This window comes from Carettochelys insculpta, chromosome 5, assembly GCF_033958435.1.
Source record: "Carettochelys insculpta isolate YL-2023 chromosome 5, ASM3395843v1, whole genome shotgun sequence".
Classification (NCBI taxonomy): Eukaryota; Metazoa; Chordata; order Testudines; family Carettochelyidae; genus Carettochelys; species Carettochelys insculpta.
Window position 1 is genome coordinate 103,172,644 of NC_134141.1, and position 20,500 is coordinate 103,193,143.

General features: G+C 43.2%; 1 protein-coding gene across 1 annotated transcript in view; it reads left to right on the forward strand.

The window, feature by feature from the left end:
* Window positions 1-20,500, forward strand: part of FYB1 (FYN binding protein 1) — a 66,868-nt gene that overhangs the window by 16,549 nt on the left and 29,819 nt on the right. Inside the window, exons 2-8 of the mRNA XM_074994310.1 lie at window positions 6,176-6,368; window positions 8,664-8,713; window positions 9,820-9,839; window positions 10,391-10,437; window positions 12,674-12,794; window positions 14,777-14,933; window positions 17,837-17,981. Coding sequence (XP_074850411.1) covers window positions 6,176-6,368; window positions 8,664-8,713; window positions 9,820-9,839; window positions 10,391-10,437; window positions 12,674-12,794; window positions 14,777-14,933; window positions 17,837-17,981 — 733 coding nt within the window. The remainder of the gene's footprint in view (window positions 1-6,175; window positions 6,369-8,663; window positions 8,714-9,819; window positions 9,840-10,390; window positions 10,438-12,673; window positions 12,795-14,776; window positions 14,934-17,836; window positions 17,982-20,500) is intronic.

The following is a 20,500-nucleotide window of genomic DNA, read 5'->3' on the forward strand; positions in this document are numbered from 1 at the left end:
CCACAGATGATAGGGTGCCTTTGTCATTTATCATTTTCCTGTGTGATTCCATATGAGAGCATAGTGATTGTCTGGTTTTGCCCATGTTATTACAACATTTAATGCACTGGATGACATATGATAAGAACGTGTAGGACTTGTGGATCTTAAAAGGTGTGTGGTGTGTGAAGTGATCATTGTAACAGTGGAAATATATCTGTCTGCCTTCTGGTGCCACTTTGAGTTGATGTTTCCTGGTCTGGAGGGAGCTTGCTTCCATTGATGAGCTTGAAATCTGTCTCTCTCACCAAACAAAGTTGGTCCAAGAATACATATGATATCGTCCACCTTGTATCTCTAATATTCTGGGACTGAGATGGCTACAACAACCTTTCTACATAACCTGATTGTGTCATTTAGGCTGTGCCCCTTTCCTACATCATGGTGTGGGTTGCAGAAAGCTACAGATACTATCACTCAGTATGGCAGGCCAGCTCTGCTATCTGGTATATAATGGGCTTATATATGGTTCTGCTTCCTCTCTGAGCCTTTGAGGTGCCATGGATCATCTGTGGGAGGACAGGGCTGGAATATCCCCTGCAGTCCTGAGGGAATACAGTATTCAAGTGTCACATACATGCTGGTAAAAGACTGTTTTTTATTTACTAGTCCCGGTCACCTGATCTGGATCAGGGTTACAGAATGTAATTGTCCACTGATTACAGTCATTATTGTTACCCGGGGAGCACCAGTTTTGCTTGCCTCACAGTGCAAGCTCTCCCCATGCAAACATGAAGTAAGGGCTGGGCACAATCTGCCCCACAGAAGATGCAGAAGTTGAGCGCTGCATTTTGACTTGCTGTGATGGTTTACATGATGTTGGGTGGTTTTGTTCTAGAACGGTACGAAGCGGAGGACTTGGAAAACTGTGTACTGATGTTCAGTAGTATTATGGGAATCACTGGTGATCTTTTAAAACTCCTAAGTAAATTGTATTCTTCTCCCCTTCAGCACCCCTCCAAAAGCCTTTGTTAAAACAATATGAAAAGTCAAATTCTCTTATCTGTTATATCCATTAGTACCCTTCACTAGTCTAGCGTCACTTATATGGGTATTACAAGTCAGAGTAGCAGTGCTAGATCTGGACATTTAGCTGGCTCTCTATTCTCACCCTGTGCCTGACCTTAGGTGTGGAAAACTGAGCCCTTATGATTTTGACAGAAAAGGGGGAAGAAAAGGATCTGTAGCATGTATATTTCTAGGGAGTGGTCAACAGTGCAAGTGTATGTGTTTGCTGAATGTATGTGTTATGGAATCTTAATTTTGGAGTAACTCATCTGTTGTTTTCTGTCAAGCATCGAACATTCTGTGAGAGAGGGAATGGAACAAATAATGGAAAGTGACTACTCCCCAGACATGGAATTAGAAAAGGAGTTAGATATAGAAAGTAAAAACAAAATATAAATAGTGCTTGAAAGTTTCATTTAAATAAAATTGCATTCAAAATCAAAGGCATTATGAAGTGTTCAGTCTCCACGCAATCGAATCAGAACACAGCTGAGCCTCAGCAATTTTCAAAGTAATCTGTCTGTAAAGGGCACCACTCACTGTTTGGTCCATAATCAACGCTCTTTTCTTCTGTTCACGTTGAAGCTCCTCTCTGAATTGCTGTACTAGTTCTTTGTTGTCAGACGAAGATGGCACCCTATTCATCTTCTTGCCTGCCTCATGGTTAGGTGTCAAGTTGTTTTCAACTTCACTCACTGCAGAGGTGAGACAGCTCCCAAGGGTGACCATTCCCGGACATGGATCTCTTGAATTCCTTAAAAATAAGTTTGTTTTTCATTAGAATGATGCATAATAACCTGACAAATATTTACACACTATATTTGAGGGATCCTTTCACTGAAAGTGTTGAAACTATTTACACACTATACTTGAGGAATCCTTCACTGAAAGTGTTGAAACTGATGAGTTTTAGGCAGAATTTATGAAAAGTAGCATCAGTGTTTATGGAAAGCAATCTAGCCCACTATGACTTTTTGAGATCATGTTCAGCCATGAAAACCAGATTTCCACAATGTGAATGAAAATCTTCTTTACTTTTACTTTACTGATCACTTTTTATTTCCCTCTGCGTCAGGAAAACAAAAGCCCCTTACGTCAACAGAATATAAACACAGGCTTAAAATTAAGCACGTTTAAGTGCTCTTGGGTATCAAGTACAGATTTCATTATTATTTCAAAGTCTGTTCCTGAAAGCATGCTCACAATGAATATTACCTTCTTTCATAAGAAGTCCCACTGAAGGCAGTTGAACTACTTGAATAAGGAAGAGCCATCCATATAAATGTGACAGAATTAGGCCCCAGCGATTTGATTCAATATAAGAATTTAAATGAGTTCAGGGAGGACATGGCTATTATTGTCCATCCTCCAGATACTGCTAAACCTCCAAGTACCAGAAACTGGGACTGGATAACAGGGGATGGATCATTTGAAATTGCCTTGTGCTGTTCATTCCCTCTGAAGCACCTGGAACTGGCTACTGTCAAAAACCAGATGATTGGACTAGGTGAATCACTGCTCTGAACTGAAATGACCATTCTTGTGGTCTTATGTATATAGTTCTCATATGTCACACATTGCCTTCATATTGGTGCACATAACAAAATTCATGTGGGTGAGGTGAGGCCATGGGGTTCGGAGTGTGGGAGGAGACTCAGGGTAGAGGGGTGTGAGGTCTCTGGCTGGAGATGTGGGCTCTGCGTAGGGGCAGCCCAGCAGGCCAGGGTGCCCTGGATGTGGCAGGGCCAAGCCAAAGCAGAATTGGAGTTGGAACCAGCAGGGCAGGTCTGGGCATGGCAGGTTGAGGGTGGGGTAAGTTGGAGCTGGAGGAGGGTAACTGACCATGGCGTGTCCTTGGGCAGAATTCCCTGAGCACCTGTGCAGTGCTAAATAAGCTGGGAACTTAGGTCATTGCTCTAGTATATGAATGCCTTCCAGTAGTGCTTTAAGCAATGTGACTAAACAGATGTCACGTGTGGTTTTTTCTCTTCTTCTCCCCATAGGATGCAGTGGAGGGTCTTGTTGTGGCAGATATTTTATTTTGTGTTAATATACATGTTCCCACTGTAGACAAACCAAGGTCAAAGAAATGCACCTCGCACTTAGAGCTGAAAGTGATGAGTTCCTAGGAGAGCTCATTTTACCGTCACCCAAGATGGTTCTCACTCTCACACAAACAAGCTCTCTCCTTGCAGTAGAAAGCTTCATTGTACCAAAAGACACTGGCATCTTCATCCTAGGGCTCCAGGTTCTCATTAGATATCCTGGGCCCTGGGATTGGAGTCCCTTATAGATAAGCGTCACATCTATAACTTGAATAAAAATTCAATGGAAAGTCAGTGCAGAGAGCAGAAGACTGGTGTGTTGTCTCACAGGAGTCTGTTGCCTTAGGAGATGTGCTCAGCAGCGACTGTACCAGTAGGAGTCTCCTAAGTACTGAAGGCTTCATGCCAGGTATGTGGTATTGTGGTAATCTAACCAAGAGGTGACAAAGGCGTGAATACCTGAGGCCAGGTCACCTTCTACCAGTATGGAAGAGACTCTCCTAGCCAACTGAAGATGATAGCAGCATCTTTGAGTAGTGATTTCTATGTCAGAGCTCACTGTTAGTCTGAATGACCAATTCAATCACAATGCATCATGGTTGCAAACTTTTCAAAGTATTATCTTCTGCCTTCCAGCATCACCCCTGATTTGCTCAGGTGCAGCTTCATTCAGTTATTCTTCATCCATGAGCTGATCTTATCCAAGCATGGGGCTATCTTGCTGGTAGCTGGATATAGGTGGAACTATTTATCTTCTGCATAAGTTCTAACACCTGAGTCCATGTTCTAGGAGCAGTTCTCTGAATGGCTGAATGTGGAAAAGAACTGGAGAGAGAATTGATCCTTGTGATACTCCACAACTGAAGGTGGGCTGTGGATTGGTGGATGCCAGCAGAGTTGGTGGGTGCCATGCAGTTTGAGGAGGCTTCCCACTGGATGTGATCTTTTCTCTGAAGTAGGATGGTGCTTAGTTCTGTTACACCTTGTAGGCATTTAGGGTAGTTGGAGCAATTTACACCTTGGACAGCTCCTTGGGGGTAGAATTGGCAGCCTCAATGGAGGTTGAAAGGAACGTTTTCCTGGGTTTTGATACAGCCTCAACACAGGCGTTGAGGAATTTATTATACATTCTGTCTGATTCAGCTTTCACCTTCTGCCATCAGTGCTCCACTTTCCACCCCTCTATCTAGATCTGATTGCAGGATGCCTGAAAACTGAAGAAGTTGGTAATAGAGAGAAAGGGTGTGTGCCCATGGTCAAGGCTAACGTACAATAATAATGATTCACCAGATCTTTGAATGCTGGTTATTCACATATGCAACCACTGTAATATTTCATTACTGCTGTTCTTTCTCTTTCACCTGAGCATTCTCAGTTGACTCTAATTCCATCACTAAGATAGCTCCTTTCCTTTCTTTGTTTTAAGACCTGAAGAACAAGACAAATATGGACCTGAAGTTAATTCACAACATGCAATTAAACAGAAAAGAGGCAATATTGAAACATCCTTTTGGCTTAATCTGCAAACACTGTGGACCTGATACTGTCAGAACTATTTCCACTGAGTGGTATTTTCATACAAAATTGTCTCATTAATGTTTACACCAGTATGGATGACTACATAAGATGCAACACAGGAAATAAAGAGGCCTGCAGAGAGAAAAGAAAAAAATGCCAATGTTCTTGTACAAATCACAAAGAGCCAAATTTGCAGCTCATACTCTCTATGCTACACACATAAATCCAACAAATGTCAACAAAGAAGTGGGGTAGAAATATAATCATGCAATTAAAGGTGGCACAAAAGGATTAAGGTTGCAGAGGGTGAAATAATGAAAAAGCTGTAATGGAATTCAATTAAAAATAACTAAAGGAAAGGACTATAAATAGTGCTAGTTAATGTGATACTATGAAAAATAGGTCTTGTCAAACAAAACTTATTTAATTCACAAATGAGATTACGAGTTTGGTTCACAAAGGTAATTAGATGGAAAATAGACAGACTGTTCTAAGTTTGATCTAATACTGCATTATGTTCTGATTAAAAAAACTAGCACCACAAAATATGAATAAAGCACAGGAAGAAAACTGTCAGTACTACAAAGCTCTCAAGCATAGCAAAGAAAAGCATACCACGAACCAATAGCTGTAAGATGAAGCCAGACAAATTCAAATTAGAAATTAATCAAAAGGTTTTTAACTGTGAACATATTAGCCATTAGAAAAAACTACCAAGGAAAGTGGTGAGCTCTACATCTCTTGATGTCTTCAGATGAAGACTGTTAGCATGTATGAACTGGGGTTATTCAAAGGTTTATAAATGGGACAGATGTAAGTGATTTTGTCACAGGAATAGCAAAGTATACATCCCTAACACTAGAGCAAACCTACACATACACACTTCCCCATTTGAAGTCCTCGCTCCAAAGAATGAATGAGGCACAGCTAATCAATGAAACAATTGTAAGGTTTTTTCATGAATAAAACAATGGATTCTCCATAATTTCATTCTCAGTAACAAAACACTGTAAAAAACTCAGTCAGAGGCAGATACTGAGCATGGGAAATTAAAACCCATGTTTAAAGTCTGGCAAAGTTTTAAGCAACTGAAAACAGGGTCTTACAATAGAAGAAATGGCATCATTAACTTTGGGTTTCACTATTAGCATCGTCTATTATAACTATTTCATATTGGCTAGTGCACTGATACTATAGCCTATCATGCTGACCAGTATTGTCTATCATTTCCAGGCATCTTCTCTGTTTCTATCTGTTCTCTCTTATCTTACACTTACATTGTAAATCATTTGAAACAGGGACCATCTTATTGTTCTCGGTTTGCACAGTGCCTAGCACAATGGGGTCTATTGTTGAGTCTTCTGCACACTGTGATAATATAAATAATATCTGTCAACATATATATGCAAAGCACCATGTGCATGTATGATACTTAAATAACAATAATTTTTGGGTATGTACCCTATTAGTATTTTGTACGTGGAATTTATCTAAACAAGATAACAAGCTTTCTTAGGTTCATGTTAATTGTTATCTAGAATAACTGTCTGTTTTCTTGGTTTTAGGCTCTAACAAGGAAGCTGTAAAACAGACCATCTCCCACTCAGTGCTCTCTTCTGCTCCACCTCCACCCTCCAATTCAGCTACACAGACACCACCTCCTCCTCCTCCTCCTCCTTCAGCATCTCACCCCTCAACACAAACGCCACCAGTTCCCAGCCTACCTCCCAGAAATATCAAACTAAGCTCTGAGCCCTTGTAAGTGAACACAAAATCTGCTTTGCTTATATTTTGCTGTTACTTTCCAGTTCACGTGTATCATGGGAGATCAACGTGCTCAGGCAGAGGCAGTTTAAGGCCAGCTTCCAGGTGTCTCCAGCTCCAAGCTCCCAGGCCGCACTGAGGCCGCACTGAGGCTGCTCTTTAAGTGACTGAAATTTATTACATGGGCTGTCATGGAACCCGAATCGAGCCCTAGCTGATGAGACCGTCAGTTCAGCTGATTGCTGCCAGCGCCTAGAAGTATGCTATCAGATCCCCCTTCTCCCACTCAGCAGGTGATGAAATGAGAAAATGGCTTCCGTGTCTCGTATCAGAAAGCATAAGGTTCTGTCTTCTCCCTTATGTGTAGGGAATAAGTAGTCTCTGCGGCTTCTAGCCAGCAGCAGCACCTGAGAACGTTACTCCAGCACTCAGTGCCCACGACAGAGGAAGGAAGATTCCCAGATGTCAGTGGCCACTAGTTGGTGCATACAGGGCACAACAGTTCCTCACATTTTTAAATTTTGGAGCCTCTATCATCAAATGTGATGCTATTTACATGCTCTTCTTAAATTTGTCTTGCCAAGTGGGGGCCTGCTGGCAGTCAAAGGGGTGAAAGCATGTGTTTGTAAAGTGAAAAGGCAAACAGAAGCAAGTTTGATATTCAAAATAAGTAATTTTGTGGTTAAAAAAGTATCTACAGCCATGGGAGTTCTCTGACTTACTGCACAACACACTGGCTTTTGCTGATGATGATATGAAGGCACACTGTCTTACCTAAAGATAATGCTGTTCTTGAATTTGAGACAGAGCTTCAGACAGAAAATTCTTATAAACGCAAAGGAATATATTCAGTATGAGCTACATTAAGTACTCCATCTAGTGGCTAAACCGCAGCACGTCCCTCTGCCTCTATAAACAACATTCCTGAACAATACATTCTCCTACCTTTCTGTTTAAGATTCAAGTTTCTTCTCTTTGGCTGCACGACCTGTGCAACATGCAAATGTATATTGTTCTGCTTATGTGTCTGCAGAGGTTATTAGTGTCCCCAAAACCACAAAAAGATTTCTGACTATTCTGTCTACCAAATAACATTGTTTATATGACACTTGCATATGATGGCCTTTGTCATTTCAGCTATGTCTACACTACAGAGATACTTCAAGAGAAGTTCTTCCAGAAGAACTCTTCTGAAAAAACTTCTTTCAAAAGAGTGCGTCCACACACAAAAAAGTGGGTCAAAAGATCGATCCGCTTTTTCAATAGAGAGCATCCACACAGCTCCCGCTCTTTCAAAAGAATGGGCCAGGGATCGGAAAATCTGGCACCAAGAGGACTGTTCTTTCAAAGAAAGGGCCTGTGGTGCATCTACACATGCTTTTTTTCAAAGGAAGCTTTCAAAAGAAGGCACTCTTCCTCATCGGGGACTGGAAGAGGGCTTCCAGAGAAAGAGCCCCATTCTTTCGATTTCAGATTGAAAGAGCACATTTTTTGCATAGAAGTGTCGCATGTTCTTTCAAAAAGGACTGGATTTTCTGAAAGACCTTGCTAGTGTATATGCAGCCTTATGGTGTGTCTATACAGCAAAGTTATTTTGAAATAACTGTTGCTATTCCAAAATAACTTTGCAAGCATCTACACAATGCAACCACTATTTCAAAATAATTTTGAAATAGTGGACAGCTTATATCCCTATTTCCTGAAAAAATTTAGGAAGAAGGATTCTTTTGAAAACAGGGGTTTTTTTCCCTGGAGGAACCCATTCTACATGGCTGTTTTTGTTTTTGGAAAAGTCTCTTCCAGAAACGCTCCAACTCCACCTCACGTGACTGCCCTTGATTATGCAAATGAAGTGTGAGATTTGTAAATCAGCACATCATTTGCATTTTTGATCTCCCTCATTTTCATTCCTCCTCTGAAAGGGAAATGTAGTGTAGACATGGCCTTTGTGTGTAGCAGTGTTATTTCAAAATAGGCTATTTCAGATTAGCTCTTCCGGAATACCTTACTCAGGAATAGGAGTGCTGTGTAGACATTGCCGTATTTTCTGCTTATATGTTCAGAGTCAAGACGCCATCATGTAAATACCACAGCCACACTTAATCCATTATGGAAATCTCAATAGTACTTAAACACAGATCTAAGCTCTCTATTGTTTAGGGCTGAATGTGAACAGACTATGCAATCAGTGTCCCAAATACTTGGTACATGCAGCTGAACAAAGCTTAATGAAGGTGTAATGAAAGGAACTATCTTCTCATATTTCACACGCTCTTTTCATATCCGCAGAAGTCAAGAAAATGAACAAAGTTACGATGATGTTGAATTTGGGTCAGATGGTAAGCAATTAGCAATTAATGGCAACCATGTAAGAATTAAGCCCTGTTGAATTTCTAATATGTCATAAGCCATAGAATAATTACTTATAGTGTTATTGAACTGCAAGGCATATTGTGGAGTGTTGTAAGTGCTGTAACTGCAGTACAGTGCTCTACAATTAACCTGACAACGATGGTCTCTTAGAAAGCCTTGTTTTAGGACCCTGGTAACTTTGGCTTGGAAGATTTGCTGAGCATAATCATTTTTAATGCTGCTCTGGTAGGTCTATCCTTTTCTCAGACTCAGTGATTGTGGTCTCATGAAACATGCATTGCTTTCATACTTGATAAAAGAAATTGGCTTGCCATGTATTAGCATCCCTTTGCTATCTACCCTGAGCCAGGGCCAGCCTGTAGTTTTCTTGTGTAGGAGTAGCCCAAGAAGTAGATTATGATTCTCTCTTCTGGTCTCCCTTAGAAAGGAAGTTAACTGTGTCAGGAGATATCAGCCACACACTACCTCACTGGCCTGCACAGCATATAGTGGGGTGTAACTGGAGCCTGTCACCCTCTTGTGCAGCCTGGGGAAATCTGCAGCCCTGCACAGCCTTCTCTTCCTGGGTTGCAGTCCATAGCACAGCTAGCGTGCACTGGGAGTACAGGTCTTATGCCTCCAAACTCCCTGCCAGAGCTGTGGAGAGCTAAGGGTACACTAGCCCAATGAGACCAGTATAAGATTTTATGTCATTAACTGTTCATTTCATTGCATGTAAGAGGTGCATTTCTGTAAGCTGGTACAATAGGCAAGGACAGGGTTGTCTCCAAGGAAGCTTTGAAATGAGTATTCTGTGATAAATACACATGATGGCAGATGATGTGTGAAAGTGCTTAAATCAGATACTGCCTAAAGTTTACAAAGTACCACGATGCCAGTACTAGGAAACTCTCGTTGTCCCAATTCGTTTGCATTCCTACCCTCATTAATATTCATAAGGCTAACTATAAATCCATATTTAGCACTTGTTAAGGTATAGCCATGTATCTGTCCATAGAGCTAGCACCAGCATGAGGCACTTTTTCTACACAAGAAAGTAATTGTCTGTTTGTTTATATTTCTGATCATTCAGGTCATGGCAATACAGATGGGGTAAGTATTATCCTTTATAACACACTGAAAACATATTCTCTCCAATACATCATTGCATTAAAAAGCTAATTTGTTGCAGAATAGATCCAGTAGACTGCCAATACATTGCAGAGCTATTCTAATACCATCCATAATTTTGCCCTCCCCAGCACATCATCTCCCATAACGAGGTTTTAATCCCTGGGTCCCTTTCATGACAGTGCCATCTTTCAGATTCACTGTAGCCAAAATTACATCACAGAGATTCACCTCAGAATAAAAAATCTCCATGTGGGTGCATGTGTGTTCATGCATGCAGGCAAAGGGAATGGACGAGGGCTGGGATGGATGGGTGGCTTGACAGATAACTCTAATCATAAAAGAAGAAACACATATTTGAACAATTTAGTAATTTGGGCTGGGAAAGGTTAAATGCATTTTCAATTAATTATTTTTCCATCTTAGTGTATTTCTGTATCTAGTATAAAATTGAACTGGTTTGTCACTTTCTCTATGCAACTACGGTATATTTGGGCAATTGGATACTGAACCATTATTATTGTTTCTTACAGGGTCCAGAGAGTGAAGGAGAAATGTATGAAGATATCAATGACATGAGGTATCAAATCTAATTTATCCAGCTCTAGTCCATTATCCATTTGTTATTAAATGTGAAAAGATCTCTAGGAAATACACTTCTTCTGGCCTAGAAAGCTTGACTGTACTGGTGGTCCTCTTGTGCTCCACCTTAATCATGTTCCCTAAAGAAACCACATCAGGTTACAGTTAATTTTATCCTAATATCTGATGTAGCATGAGGTGAAGATACTTCCTCAAATGCAGTCCTGTGATTATTTGGATTTGGATAGCAAAGAGTGTGATCATGTGCTCTTTCCGATCTTCAGCACGACTGAGCTGCTGCACGGAATTACTGCCTGAAATGGGAATGAAATACAACCTCACCTTCCTATCCCCCAGTACAAGCTGAATTATTTTGTTAATGTTGTGGCTCTCAAAGTGATTTTATGGAGCTCATGAAACTGGGGGGGCAGGGGAGAGGAGCAGAGGTGAGGGCCTGATAGACTTACTGGGTCCCTGACTAATGAAAGGGCCCCAGCTCTGCACTCCTGAAAGGGGTGTGATCTTGGATGGAAACATACCACATAGGGCTCCAGCAGCAATTTAAAGGACCTGGGGCTCCAGCCACTATTATAGCAGTGGTGGTGGCCAGGAGCTCCAGGCCCTTTTGAATTGTTGGACCCCAGGGCAGTTGAGCCCACCCCACCCAACCTCATCAGAAGCCCTACATGGAACTGTTGGATTAACATCCCCATGGGTCTGAAACCTGGGGGTCCACCAAGCAAGGACACTTCAGATAGCTTCCTCCCACTGAACTGCAGCAGTGCCTCTCATTTGAAGAGACCAGTGGCCTTTCTCACTACCTTCTAAAGTCCATATGTGAAATACAGCCTATGACAGGAGACCCAAAATGAGGGGCACAGAGACATAACTCGTGCAGGAAAGTTACAGAACTGTGGGAGGCTTGTCTTTGGGGGCCCTAGTGTACTAGAACTCGAGTGCATGATTCTTTATTTGTAATGCAAAATGATTTTCAACGATAAAAGTGAAGGGGGCACGAAGTATACTTGGAACACAGGTAACGCTGGCACGAAGTGAGTGATGTCTCTCCAAGTGAGATGCATTTGAGAGGTATGCAGGGCAATGCACTAGTTCAACCTCTAGGCCCATTCAAGTCAGTTTAGCAGATGCACACACAAAAAGGGGGCTACATCATACCCGTGAGACTCGCTGCTGTTCCATCCCAGGGCTCACCTGCTGGTACTGCTCCACATGCAGGAGCAGGATCATGCCTCTCGGCCAGGGATGTCCTCTCTGGGCAGGTCTACACTACTAAAAGCTGTGCCTGGCCTGTGCCAGCTGACTCAGGCTTTCAGGGTTCTTAATTGTGTAAATATCTGGGCTTGGGCTGGAGCTGAGGGTCTAGGACCCTGCAAAGTGAGAGGGTCCCAGAGCTCAGGCTGCAGCCTGAACCTGAGCATCTGCACTACAGTTATGCAGCCCCTTAGCCCAAACCTCATGAGCCTGCATGGCCAGCCACAGGTGTCTAATTATACCGTAGAATGGGGCAGGCAAACATTTTTGATGGGGGCTCTCTCAAGAAGAATTTGGCTAAGGGCCGCACTCTTCTATGATATAGATGGAGGAGGTGTGGAATATGGGTACAGGTTGGGTGCAGAAGGGAACTTGGAGTGAGGAGCTGGGGTGCAGGGGTCAGTGTGGAATTGGGAGCGAATTTGAATGAAGGAGGTGTTTGTGCCCTGGGGCAGGGGACTGGGGTGCAGGAGGAGGTGCAGGGGTTTAGCTGTGACCTAGGGCAGGAGGGTTTGTAACCTGGGGCAGAGGCTGGGAGCGGTATGGGTGCAGGAGTGGCAGAGGGGTTGGGCTATGGGAGGGAATGGGTGTGGGGGAGGGGAGCGGAGGTTTAGGATTAAGCAGCATAGGTTGGCAGGAGTGAGGAGTGCAGAGGAATGGGAGGAGGGAATATCTGGAGTGCCAGAGGCAGCCTGTGAGCAGGAGATTTACCTGGGCAACTCCTGGCCAGCAGCCCAGCAGCTCTGAGATAGACGCCTTGCAGGGAAAGGGTTCCAAGTAACCCCTCCCATATGTAGCTCATCCAAGCAGGACCATTTCCCACAGGGAACGTATTTGTATGATCCTAGGGAAAGTCTCCTCCTAGCTGCTCTTGCCGATCTCTCTGAGCACCTACCCCCTCCTGCCCACTCACTTCTACATTCATCCCCTCACCTGTGAATTAATCTGTTTTCCCTTTCTAGGGCCACATCAAAAGAACAAGAAAAGAAGAGAGAGAAGGAAGAAAAGAAAAGATTGGACCAGGAGAAGAAAGAACAGAAGGAGAAAGAAAAGAAAGAGCAAGAAATCAGAAAGAAGTTCAAAGTAATGGCTCTTTCTCTCAGGCTACCAACTGAAGTGCATTAGCCTTTATTTAGCCATGTGTGGCTTAGAGCACATGTTACAGCTGTTTCCATTTGGAAACAAGCCTGCTCGGTACTGTCAGCTCGCCCGGTATTTGGGGTGAACTTTTTCTCCCCTGGACAAAGGCTGAGGCAGGACTCGATCTTGGAGGGGGCTGAGCACTCTGGCCCCAGAAAGAACTTGAACTCATGCTTCAATTTAAGCATGCGAAATTTCCCACTGAAGTCCCAAGTATTTCAATGATTGCAGAGCCTGAGTCTCATTTCCTTGAAGTTTCCTGTACGTGCACTGGTAGTATAAAAGGGCTTTAATATACGGTTTATGACCCTTTACCCTGTCCAGAGCATAGAGGGGCCTTAGTGAAAAGGAGAATTAGGTCCAAGATGTTCACAGGCTTCAAGTTAAACACATGTTTTGCTTCACTGGGGCCTGACCCCCTTATGGGATGGAGCCCACCACACATGTTCTGTGCCTGGAGGAGCAACACCTGGCACAGACATCTGAACTCTCCCAGCTCAGTTGTGAGGCTGGGGATAAGGCACCTGTGCAGCTGAGCCAGACCGCTGCTAACACCCATGGTGCGAAGTAGTGAGCCCAGATCTCTGTGCCCCACACCCCGAATGCATACTTTGTAACCACTGGACCCAGGTGGCCTACAAATTCACTGGTCTTTCTCTACCATCCTTGTTGCCTGCCCACAAATCCCTGTCGTGTTCCTCCACAGAAACCATGGTGATTCCTCTGTGTCTAGGGAACAGCCTTTGTGGAAGGGCTGAGGAGATTGGGCACTTTGGACAATAAACAGTGGACACAATCACTGTCTATCCGGAGTGTGTAGATTTCATGGCCCCAAATCTTTTCCTCACATCAAATTCTTGGTTGGATTGTATGCTCCATGTTTTTAGTCTACAGACCATCTTATCCTGGAGGCTAAAATGTCTTCTTAACCATGAATGCAAAACTGCAAACAAACATGGTGTGTTCATCTAAACAGATCTCTTCTCTGTTGTTCTAGGGCAGGGGTGAGCAAACTTTATGTCAGGCCCCACTTCTCTTCCCTACAATTAGGACCCGCCCCCCCCACACCTGTCTAATGTAATTCAAACCAATGGAAATTTGGTTATGTTTATATGAAAAATAAACACCCTCCCTTTGCCATGTGTAAGAAAGTAAGTCTGTAGGCTGTAAAAACTTTATTAATTGGTCTGTAAATGTGACTACACAGCCATAAAAACAGTAACATTTCAATATTTGTAATGAGATGGATGAGCCTGAGGCCCAACAGCCAATGGTGCTGCACCCCTCCCATTATGAAAGTTCATGAGCCCGCGAGGGGGCCCACCCGCCACTTCATGCACCCCTGTTCTAATGCACAAAACACCCTTCCTGCACTGCTCTGGCCACTACCCTATCCAGTCCAGTCTGTCCTATATGCCACTTCTTTCATGATGCCTGGATTCAAAAAACTGGCTGGGTGTGTGTGTGGCCAGCTTCTGCATACTTATGGGTCATCAATCGGTACAACATATTTTGAGGAAAAGATCATTATGTGCTGGTTAACACTCACATGAACCATCCTAAAATACACAGAGCAGCTCCTGTGAGTTAATAAATATTCACCTATGTGAACAAGGGTTACTTAACCTTGTCCTGTTAATAATACATTGTATTACCAAGATGTGGCCAACTACTACATTACTACTGCTTTAATTATATGCTGTAGCTGAGCCGGTGCCTGCATCCTTTGTAGTTTGTCTTGAAAGAGTAAGGTTTTTTCAGAGCAGGCACTGAGCCTTTGTGTTTGTTTGCAAAATGTCCAGCTCATGTGGGTGGTACCAAAACCAAATGATTATTGTTTTGTGTTTTGACTGTATTTCTCCCAAAGCAATCAGCACATCTTCTGCATCTTTTTATGTGTGTGTGTGTGTTTTTTTTCTGTGCAGTTATCAGGACCCATCCAAGTCCTTCATCAGGCACGAGCTTGCATGGACTACAAGGGAGGGAAGAATGAGCTGACTATCAAACAGGGGGATAAAATTGAAATCATCCGTATTACAGACAACCCTGAAGGAAAGTGGCTGGGCAGAACAAAAGGATCTTGTATGTTCTGATTCTCTATTTAACCCCTATACGTTTTCTCTGTCAAACACTGAGAGCATGAGTGTAACATCTCAGAGGGTAGCAGGGTTAGGCTGTGACTTCAAAAACAACAAGCAGTCCTGGGCACCTTAGGCTGTGGCTACACTGCACCCTAAACTCAAAATAAGATACGCAATTTGTGCTCCACAAATCATGTATCCTATTTTGAGTTAATTTTGAAATAGGCTATTTTGACATTTGGCGTTGTCTGCACAGCACCAAATGTCAAAAAAGTGCACTATTTCAGGCATCTCTTACTCCTCCTTTAAAGAGGTATACAGGGATGCTGAACAAGCACACCTGTCATTTCAAAAACTATTTCAAAATACTAGGCCTGTTTCATAGATGTGAAGTATCTATTAGAGCTAGAAGCCTTAGAGACAAACATATTTATTAGGTCTTGAGTTTTTGAGGGGAAAGCCCACTTCAGTAGATGGGTGGAAATAACCGAATCCAGGGTACATCACGTAGCATGAAAAAAAACCCTGGAATTTACCATCATTAGTAGGACCAGTTAATAAAGCAAATTAAGCTGGATGTGTCTCATTCATAGCATGTGTTACAGAAGTATGAATATCAAAGCATGAGTGGAAGCAGCATTATGTGAGAGAGCTATGTTAGGTAGACTGGATCCTCTGCCAATATGGGCCAGGACATATAGTATTAACTGCCAACGCTTGTACTGCTGTGCTTATCTGATGTGGGATACAGCTTGCAACGGTGAAGTTATGTACCGTGGAGAGGCAACCTTAGGGATTCTAGGATTAGTTAAGAACAAAGGGCCAAATCCTCACTGGAGCTGCATCAGTTTACATCCACTGGGGATGTGGCTCAGTGTGTCTGCTTTAGAATCAGCACTGGAGCTTGACTCTGTGGAAGTATTTTTCCCCAGGTCTGTTACGAAAAAAAGATAGATGCCTCTAGATTGATAGATGGATGGGGGAGTGATGAGATACAATGTTGCATTGAAAAAAACTAAAGGGCCCACATTTCCTCTTATTTACAGTCACTGGAGTTAGACAGAAGTATGACTGGTGTAAGTAAGAGAAGCAGACTTCAGGACCTCCTACCAGTCTCAAGAAAACAATGGGAACACTCCAGCTGTCTCTCTGAATAGTCTGTCACTGATTCCTAAAATCAAAAGTTGTTTTTTAAAGCAAAAATGTATCTTTTCCCTACCCTACCCTTAGCCCCAGCCCCTCATGCACATATGCAGCTGGGACCAGATCAACAGCTGGTGCAAATGGGTGCAATAAGTGGAGCTGTGCTCATTCACACTATCTGAAGATCTGGTCTCTGATTTACAGAGACACAGGGATTAGAGTCTTCGTTCACTAAAGCATTTAAGACATGCTTAATGCCAAAAACATTAGTAGTCCCATTGACTTTTGTGGGAGTGATGTGCATGTTTAAATGCTTTGCTCTATTGGGGATAAGTGCTTTAGGAGAATGGACATACTAATGCACACTCTAAAAGAACCTTTCATTTAAAAAAAATGTTCTCTTTGGGAGATTTTATACACGCAAAATAAAATCTCTGTAGGGCTGGGCTGGTTCTTGTGCAATTATCTCAAGCTAGTTAACTTATTTTGGCTTGTCATAAACTGATTTTAGTTTCAGCAAAGGCAGAAGTTGTACCAACCTTCCCATGGTTGAAGGTTAAAAATTGAAGTTGCGGTAGTTCATCAATGTTGCAACCTTAATCTTATCTGCCAATTGAAAAGTATACAAACTAATAAGGGTGAGGAGAGGTTGACAAGAGAATGAAAGTACCAAATGCTGTAAAAGAAGGGTATTTATAATGATTCATTTGAAATGCATGACAGTGACTTCGTTTATAGCTTCCTTTCCAAGTTTCCATCAGGGTTTTTTTCAGTTATTTAATTTTCATATGAAGTTCAGATCTAAGTGAGAGGACAGATGTACCAGAAACTGGGCTGCTGTACCAGGAAAGGAGGAAGAGTTTTCAGTGCGCTTTCCTCTGGGCCTTCCTCATTTTTGAGAAAACAAAAAAAAAAAAAAGAAAAAGAAAAGAAAACCCTATTCCTGTATAATCAACATGCCTGTCACTTTTATCAGCTAGCAGATACAGTATTTAAATCCATTTTATTATTATGGAAGTTTTGCAAGGGACATCTCCACAGTAAAATCCAGCACAAATGATAAAGATGGAGCTCCCAGTCCTCAGATGAACTAAGGTGCTTTGTATTACTCCTCCAGCCAGGACATGCAAGTAGCAAGAGGATCACTCTAATGTAGGCAAAATCCGCATTGGCAAAGGGCCAGCAAAGTAACTCCTACATACTTTTTTATCAATTCATGGTGTAAGGAGTGCGTTTGTAATGTCTCTGAATCACAGTGCTCTACATGTTGGTCTATTTGGACCATAGATTGCTCTAAAGCAGACTGGAGGACTAGCCATTTGCACAGTAACCCTGGGATTAGCTGAGAAAGATATCTTAAAGCAACCTTGCCACTTGCTCCACTCCCCACCAGCTGCACCGTGCCCTCCTCTGCTACAGCTGAGCATCAGGCCCACAGTCTCTAGTGGCTATCACTGTACTGATTATAATTCACTCGTCTTCAAAACAGAGGGTTTAGTTTCCAAGACAGAGGGCCTGATTCTCCTATCACCTAAGTGTGTCTAAGTCCATTAAATTTAATGACGTAACACCTGACTTGCCCTTTGTAAGTGGAGGAGATTAAAGGCTAACATGCTTACATTCAGAAATTTCTATGGGGTCATTCAAACACACAATCCAACTATAATGATTTGAGTTGTCAGCCTTCTATTAAAGTCCTTCCTTAGCTCTTAAGTTCTAAAATGAAAACTGCTGCTTGATCGTAAGCTGTTATTGTTTTAGATGGATACATTAAAACAACTGTGGTGGAGATTGACTATGATTCTTTAAAAAGAAAACAAAGACCTTCCATCAGTGCTTCTGTGAAACGTGTAGAAAGTGACCAAGAAGTGTATGATGATGTTGGAGACCAGGACAGTAACAGCAGGTATGTCTGAATCCACTCAAGGGAATTGATTTGATAGATTAACCTAACCAAGATAAATTAGGAAAACTACAACACAAACACAAAGCATTTTTCATTCAAAAAAGGATCTTGCTGACACAAACATGCTGGTCTGAAGCATTTGAGTTTTATCATAATATTTCCTTTACTTAGAATGGGAAATACGACAAATTCCATAAAGTTCACTACCTGACACATTAAATGCTGCTTGTTTAATAATACCCACTGTCTAGCCGTGTCTACACGTGCACGCTACTTCGAAGTAGCGGCACTAACTTCGAAATAGCACCCGTCACGGCTACACGTGTTGGGCGCTATTTCGATGTTAACATCGACGTTAGGCGGCGAGACGTCGAAGCCGCTAACCCCATGAGGGGATGGGAATAGTGCCCTACTTCGAAGTTGAACGTCGAAGTAGGGCACGTGTAGCCGATCCGCGTCCCACAACATCGAAATAGCGGGGTCTGCCATGGCAGCCATCAGCTGAGGGGTTGAGAGACGCTCTCTCTCCAGCCCCTGAGGGGCTCTATGGTCACCGTGTGCAGCAGCCCTTAGCCCAGGGCTTCTGGCTGCTGCTGCTGCAGCTGGGGATCCATGCTGCATGCACAGGGTCTGCAACCAGTTGTCGGCCCTGTGGATCTTGTGTTGTTTAGTGCAACTGTGTCTGGGAGGGGCCCTTTAAGGGAGTGGCTTGCTGTTGAGTCCGCCCTGTGACCCTGTCTGCAGCTGTGCCTGGCACCCTTATTTCGATGTGTGCTACTTTGGCATGTAGACGTTCCCTCGCAGCGCCTATTTCGATGTGGTGCTGCACAACGTCGATGTTGAACATCGACGTTGCCAGCCCTGGAGGACGTGTAGACGTTATTCATCGAAATAGCCTATTTCGATGTCGCTACATCGAAATAAGCTACTTCGATGTAGGCTTCACGTGTAGACATAGCCTCTGATTTGGAGACGCTGTGAGATTTTCTTCCTGGCCATCTGTAACTTAAAGTTACTGCACCTATGCCAATCCCTTCAATAAGCGTGTCTGAGTCGATATTTTCAGCTTCAGGAGCCATCTTGTTTGTTTAATCAGGTATCCAAATAATTTTCTAATTCATTTCAGCTCTAGGTTTGAAGCATCAGAGTGTCAATACAATGAAAACAATCCTGGGTGTTATAAAACTTCCCATCCAAGCCACAGGTGCTGTAACTAGTGGTGCTGGGTGTGCTGTGGCATCCTCTGGTGTGAAATGGTTTCTATTCCATCCAGGTTTTATCATTTGATTCAGTGGTTTTCAGTACACACACACACGCGCCATACAAATTATTCCAGCACCTCCACTCATATCTCACCTAACCAGTTAAGATGTATGAAAGAAGATAACATTCTACCTTGTTGAGCTAACTTCATTCTCTGCGAGAAGGATCTGACTTTGAACTGCAAACTCTGGGTTAAATCCGTAAATTCTGTTTCGCTAGTTACGCTGACTTTGTTTCGGCAAAACTTCCACTAACTTCACAAGGACTTCACAGTTTGGCCCAATGACATGCATGCCAGGCTGTGAGCAGAGTGGCTGTTCTCTATTTATGACAGTTTACACCACCACGCAGCTTTTACACATACACAACCGACTCTTGTAGCACGTGAAAAACAGCTAATCCAGGGGTAGCCAACCAGTTAGCCTGAGCCAAAATAGCTGTGTATAGAGTGCAAAGAGACATGTATTATCTATCTATCTATCTATCTACGTAGATCTACATAGATACACAGAATTAATAGATAAAAATAAATATATAATAAGTGGCTCAATGCACTCCCCCAGAGGCAGGCACTCCCAGCTCCCCTACTCTAACCCAATCCCCTCCACTCCCCAAGAGCCAGGGACCCCCAACCTCCCCACCCTAACCCAATGCACCCACGCCACCCCTCCCCCAAGACAGGCACCCCAACTCCTCCCTGTTCTAACCTAATCCCCTTCCCCTCTGCCAGACCAGACACACTCAGCCCCACTCCAATGCCTGGGTCTCACCATAGCTGCCATCCCAGCCACAGGCTTCTCCCTCCAGGCACTGGGGCGCATGCCGAGAACGGCGGTGAGCAGGCCAGGTAAGCCACATATGGCTCGAACTGCGAGTTGGCCACTTCCGAGCTATTCAGATAAAAACATGTAACTGGCCTAAAATGAGTGAAGCAGTGAGAGGAGTGAGAATGAAAGAAGGACTCCAGCCTCTAGAACCATTTATACACAATGGAAGATAGCAAAAGTGGAAGTGGAGCAAATACTCTCAGGACTCCATAGAAGGCAATGCAATGAATGCTGGGTTCCCAGAGAAGCAGCACAAAACAGATCACTGAACAAACAACACAGTTCTCTCCTTCTCTCTTAAGGTCATGTGCTACCCTTTCAAAAGGCCCTAAAAGTGAAGGAACGGTTGCAGCTGCACTGGCGTACTCCTCCACCCTGTGCATTCCCTCCCACGAGAGCTTAGGCTCCCTCTGTATGAATGTGGGGGGA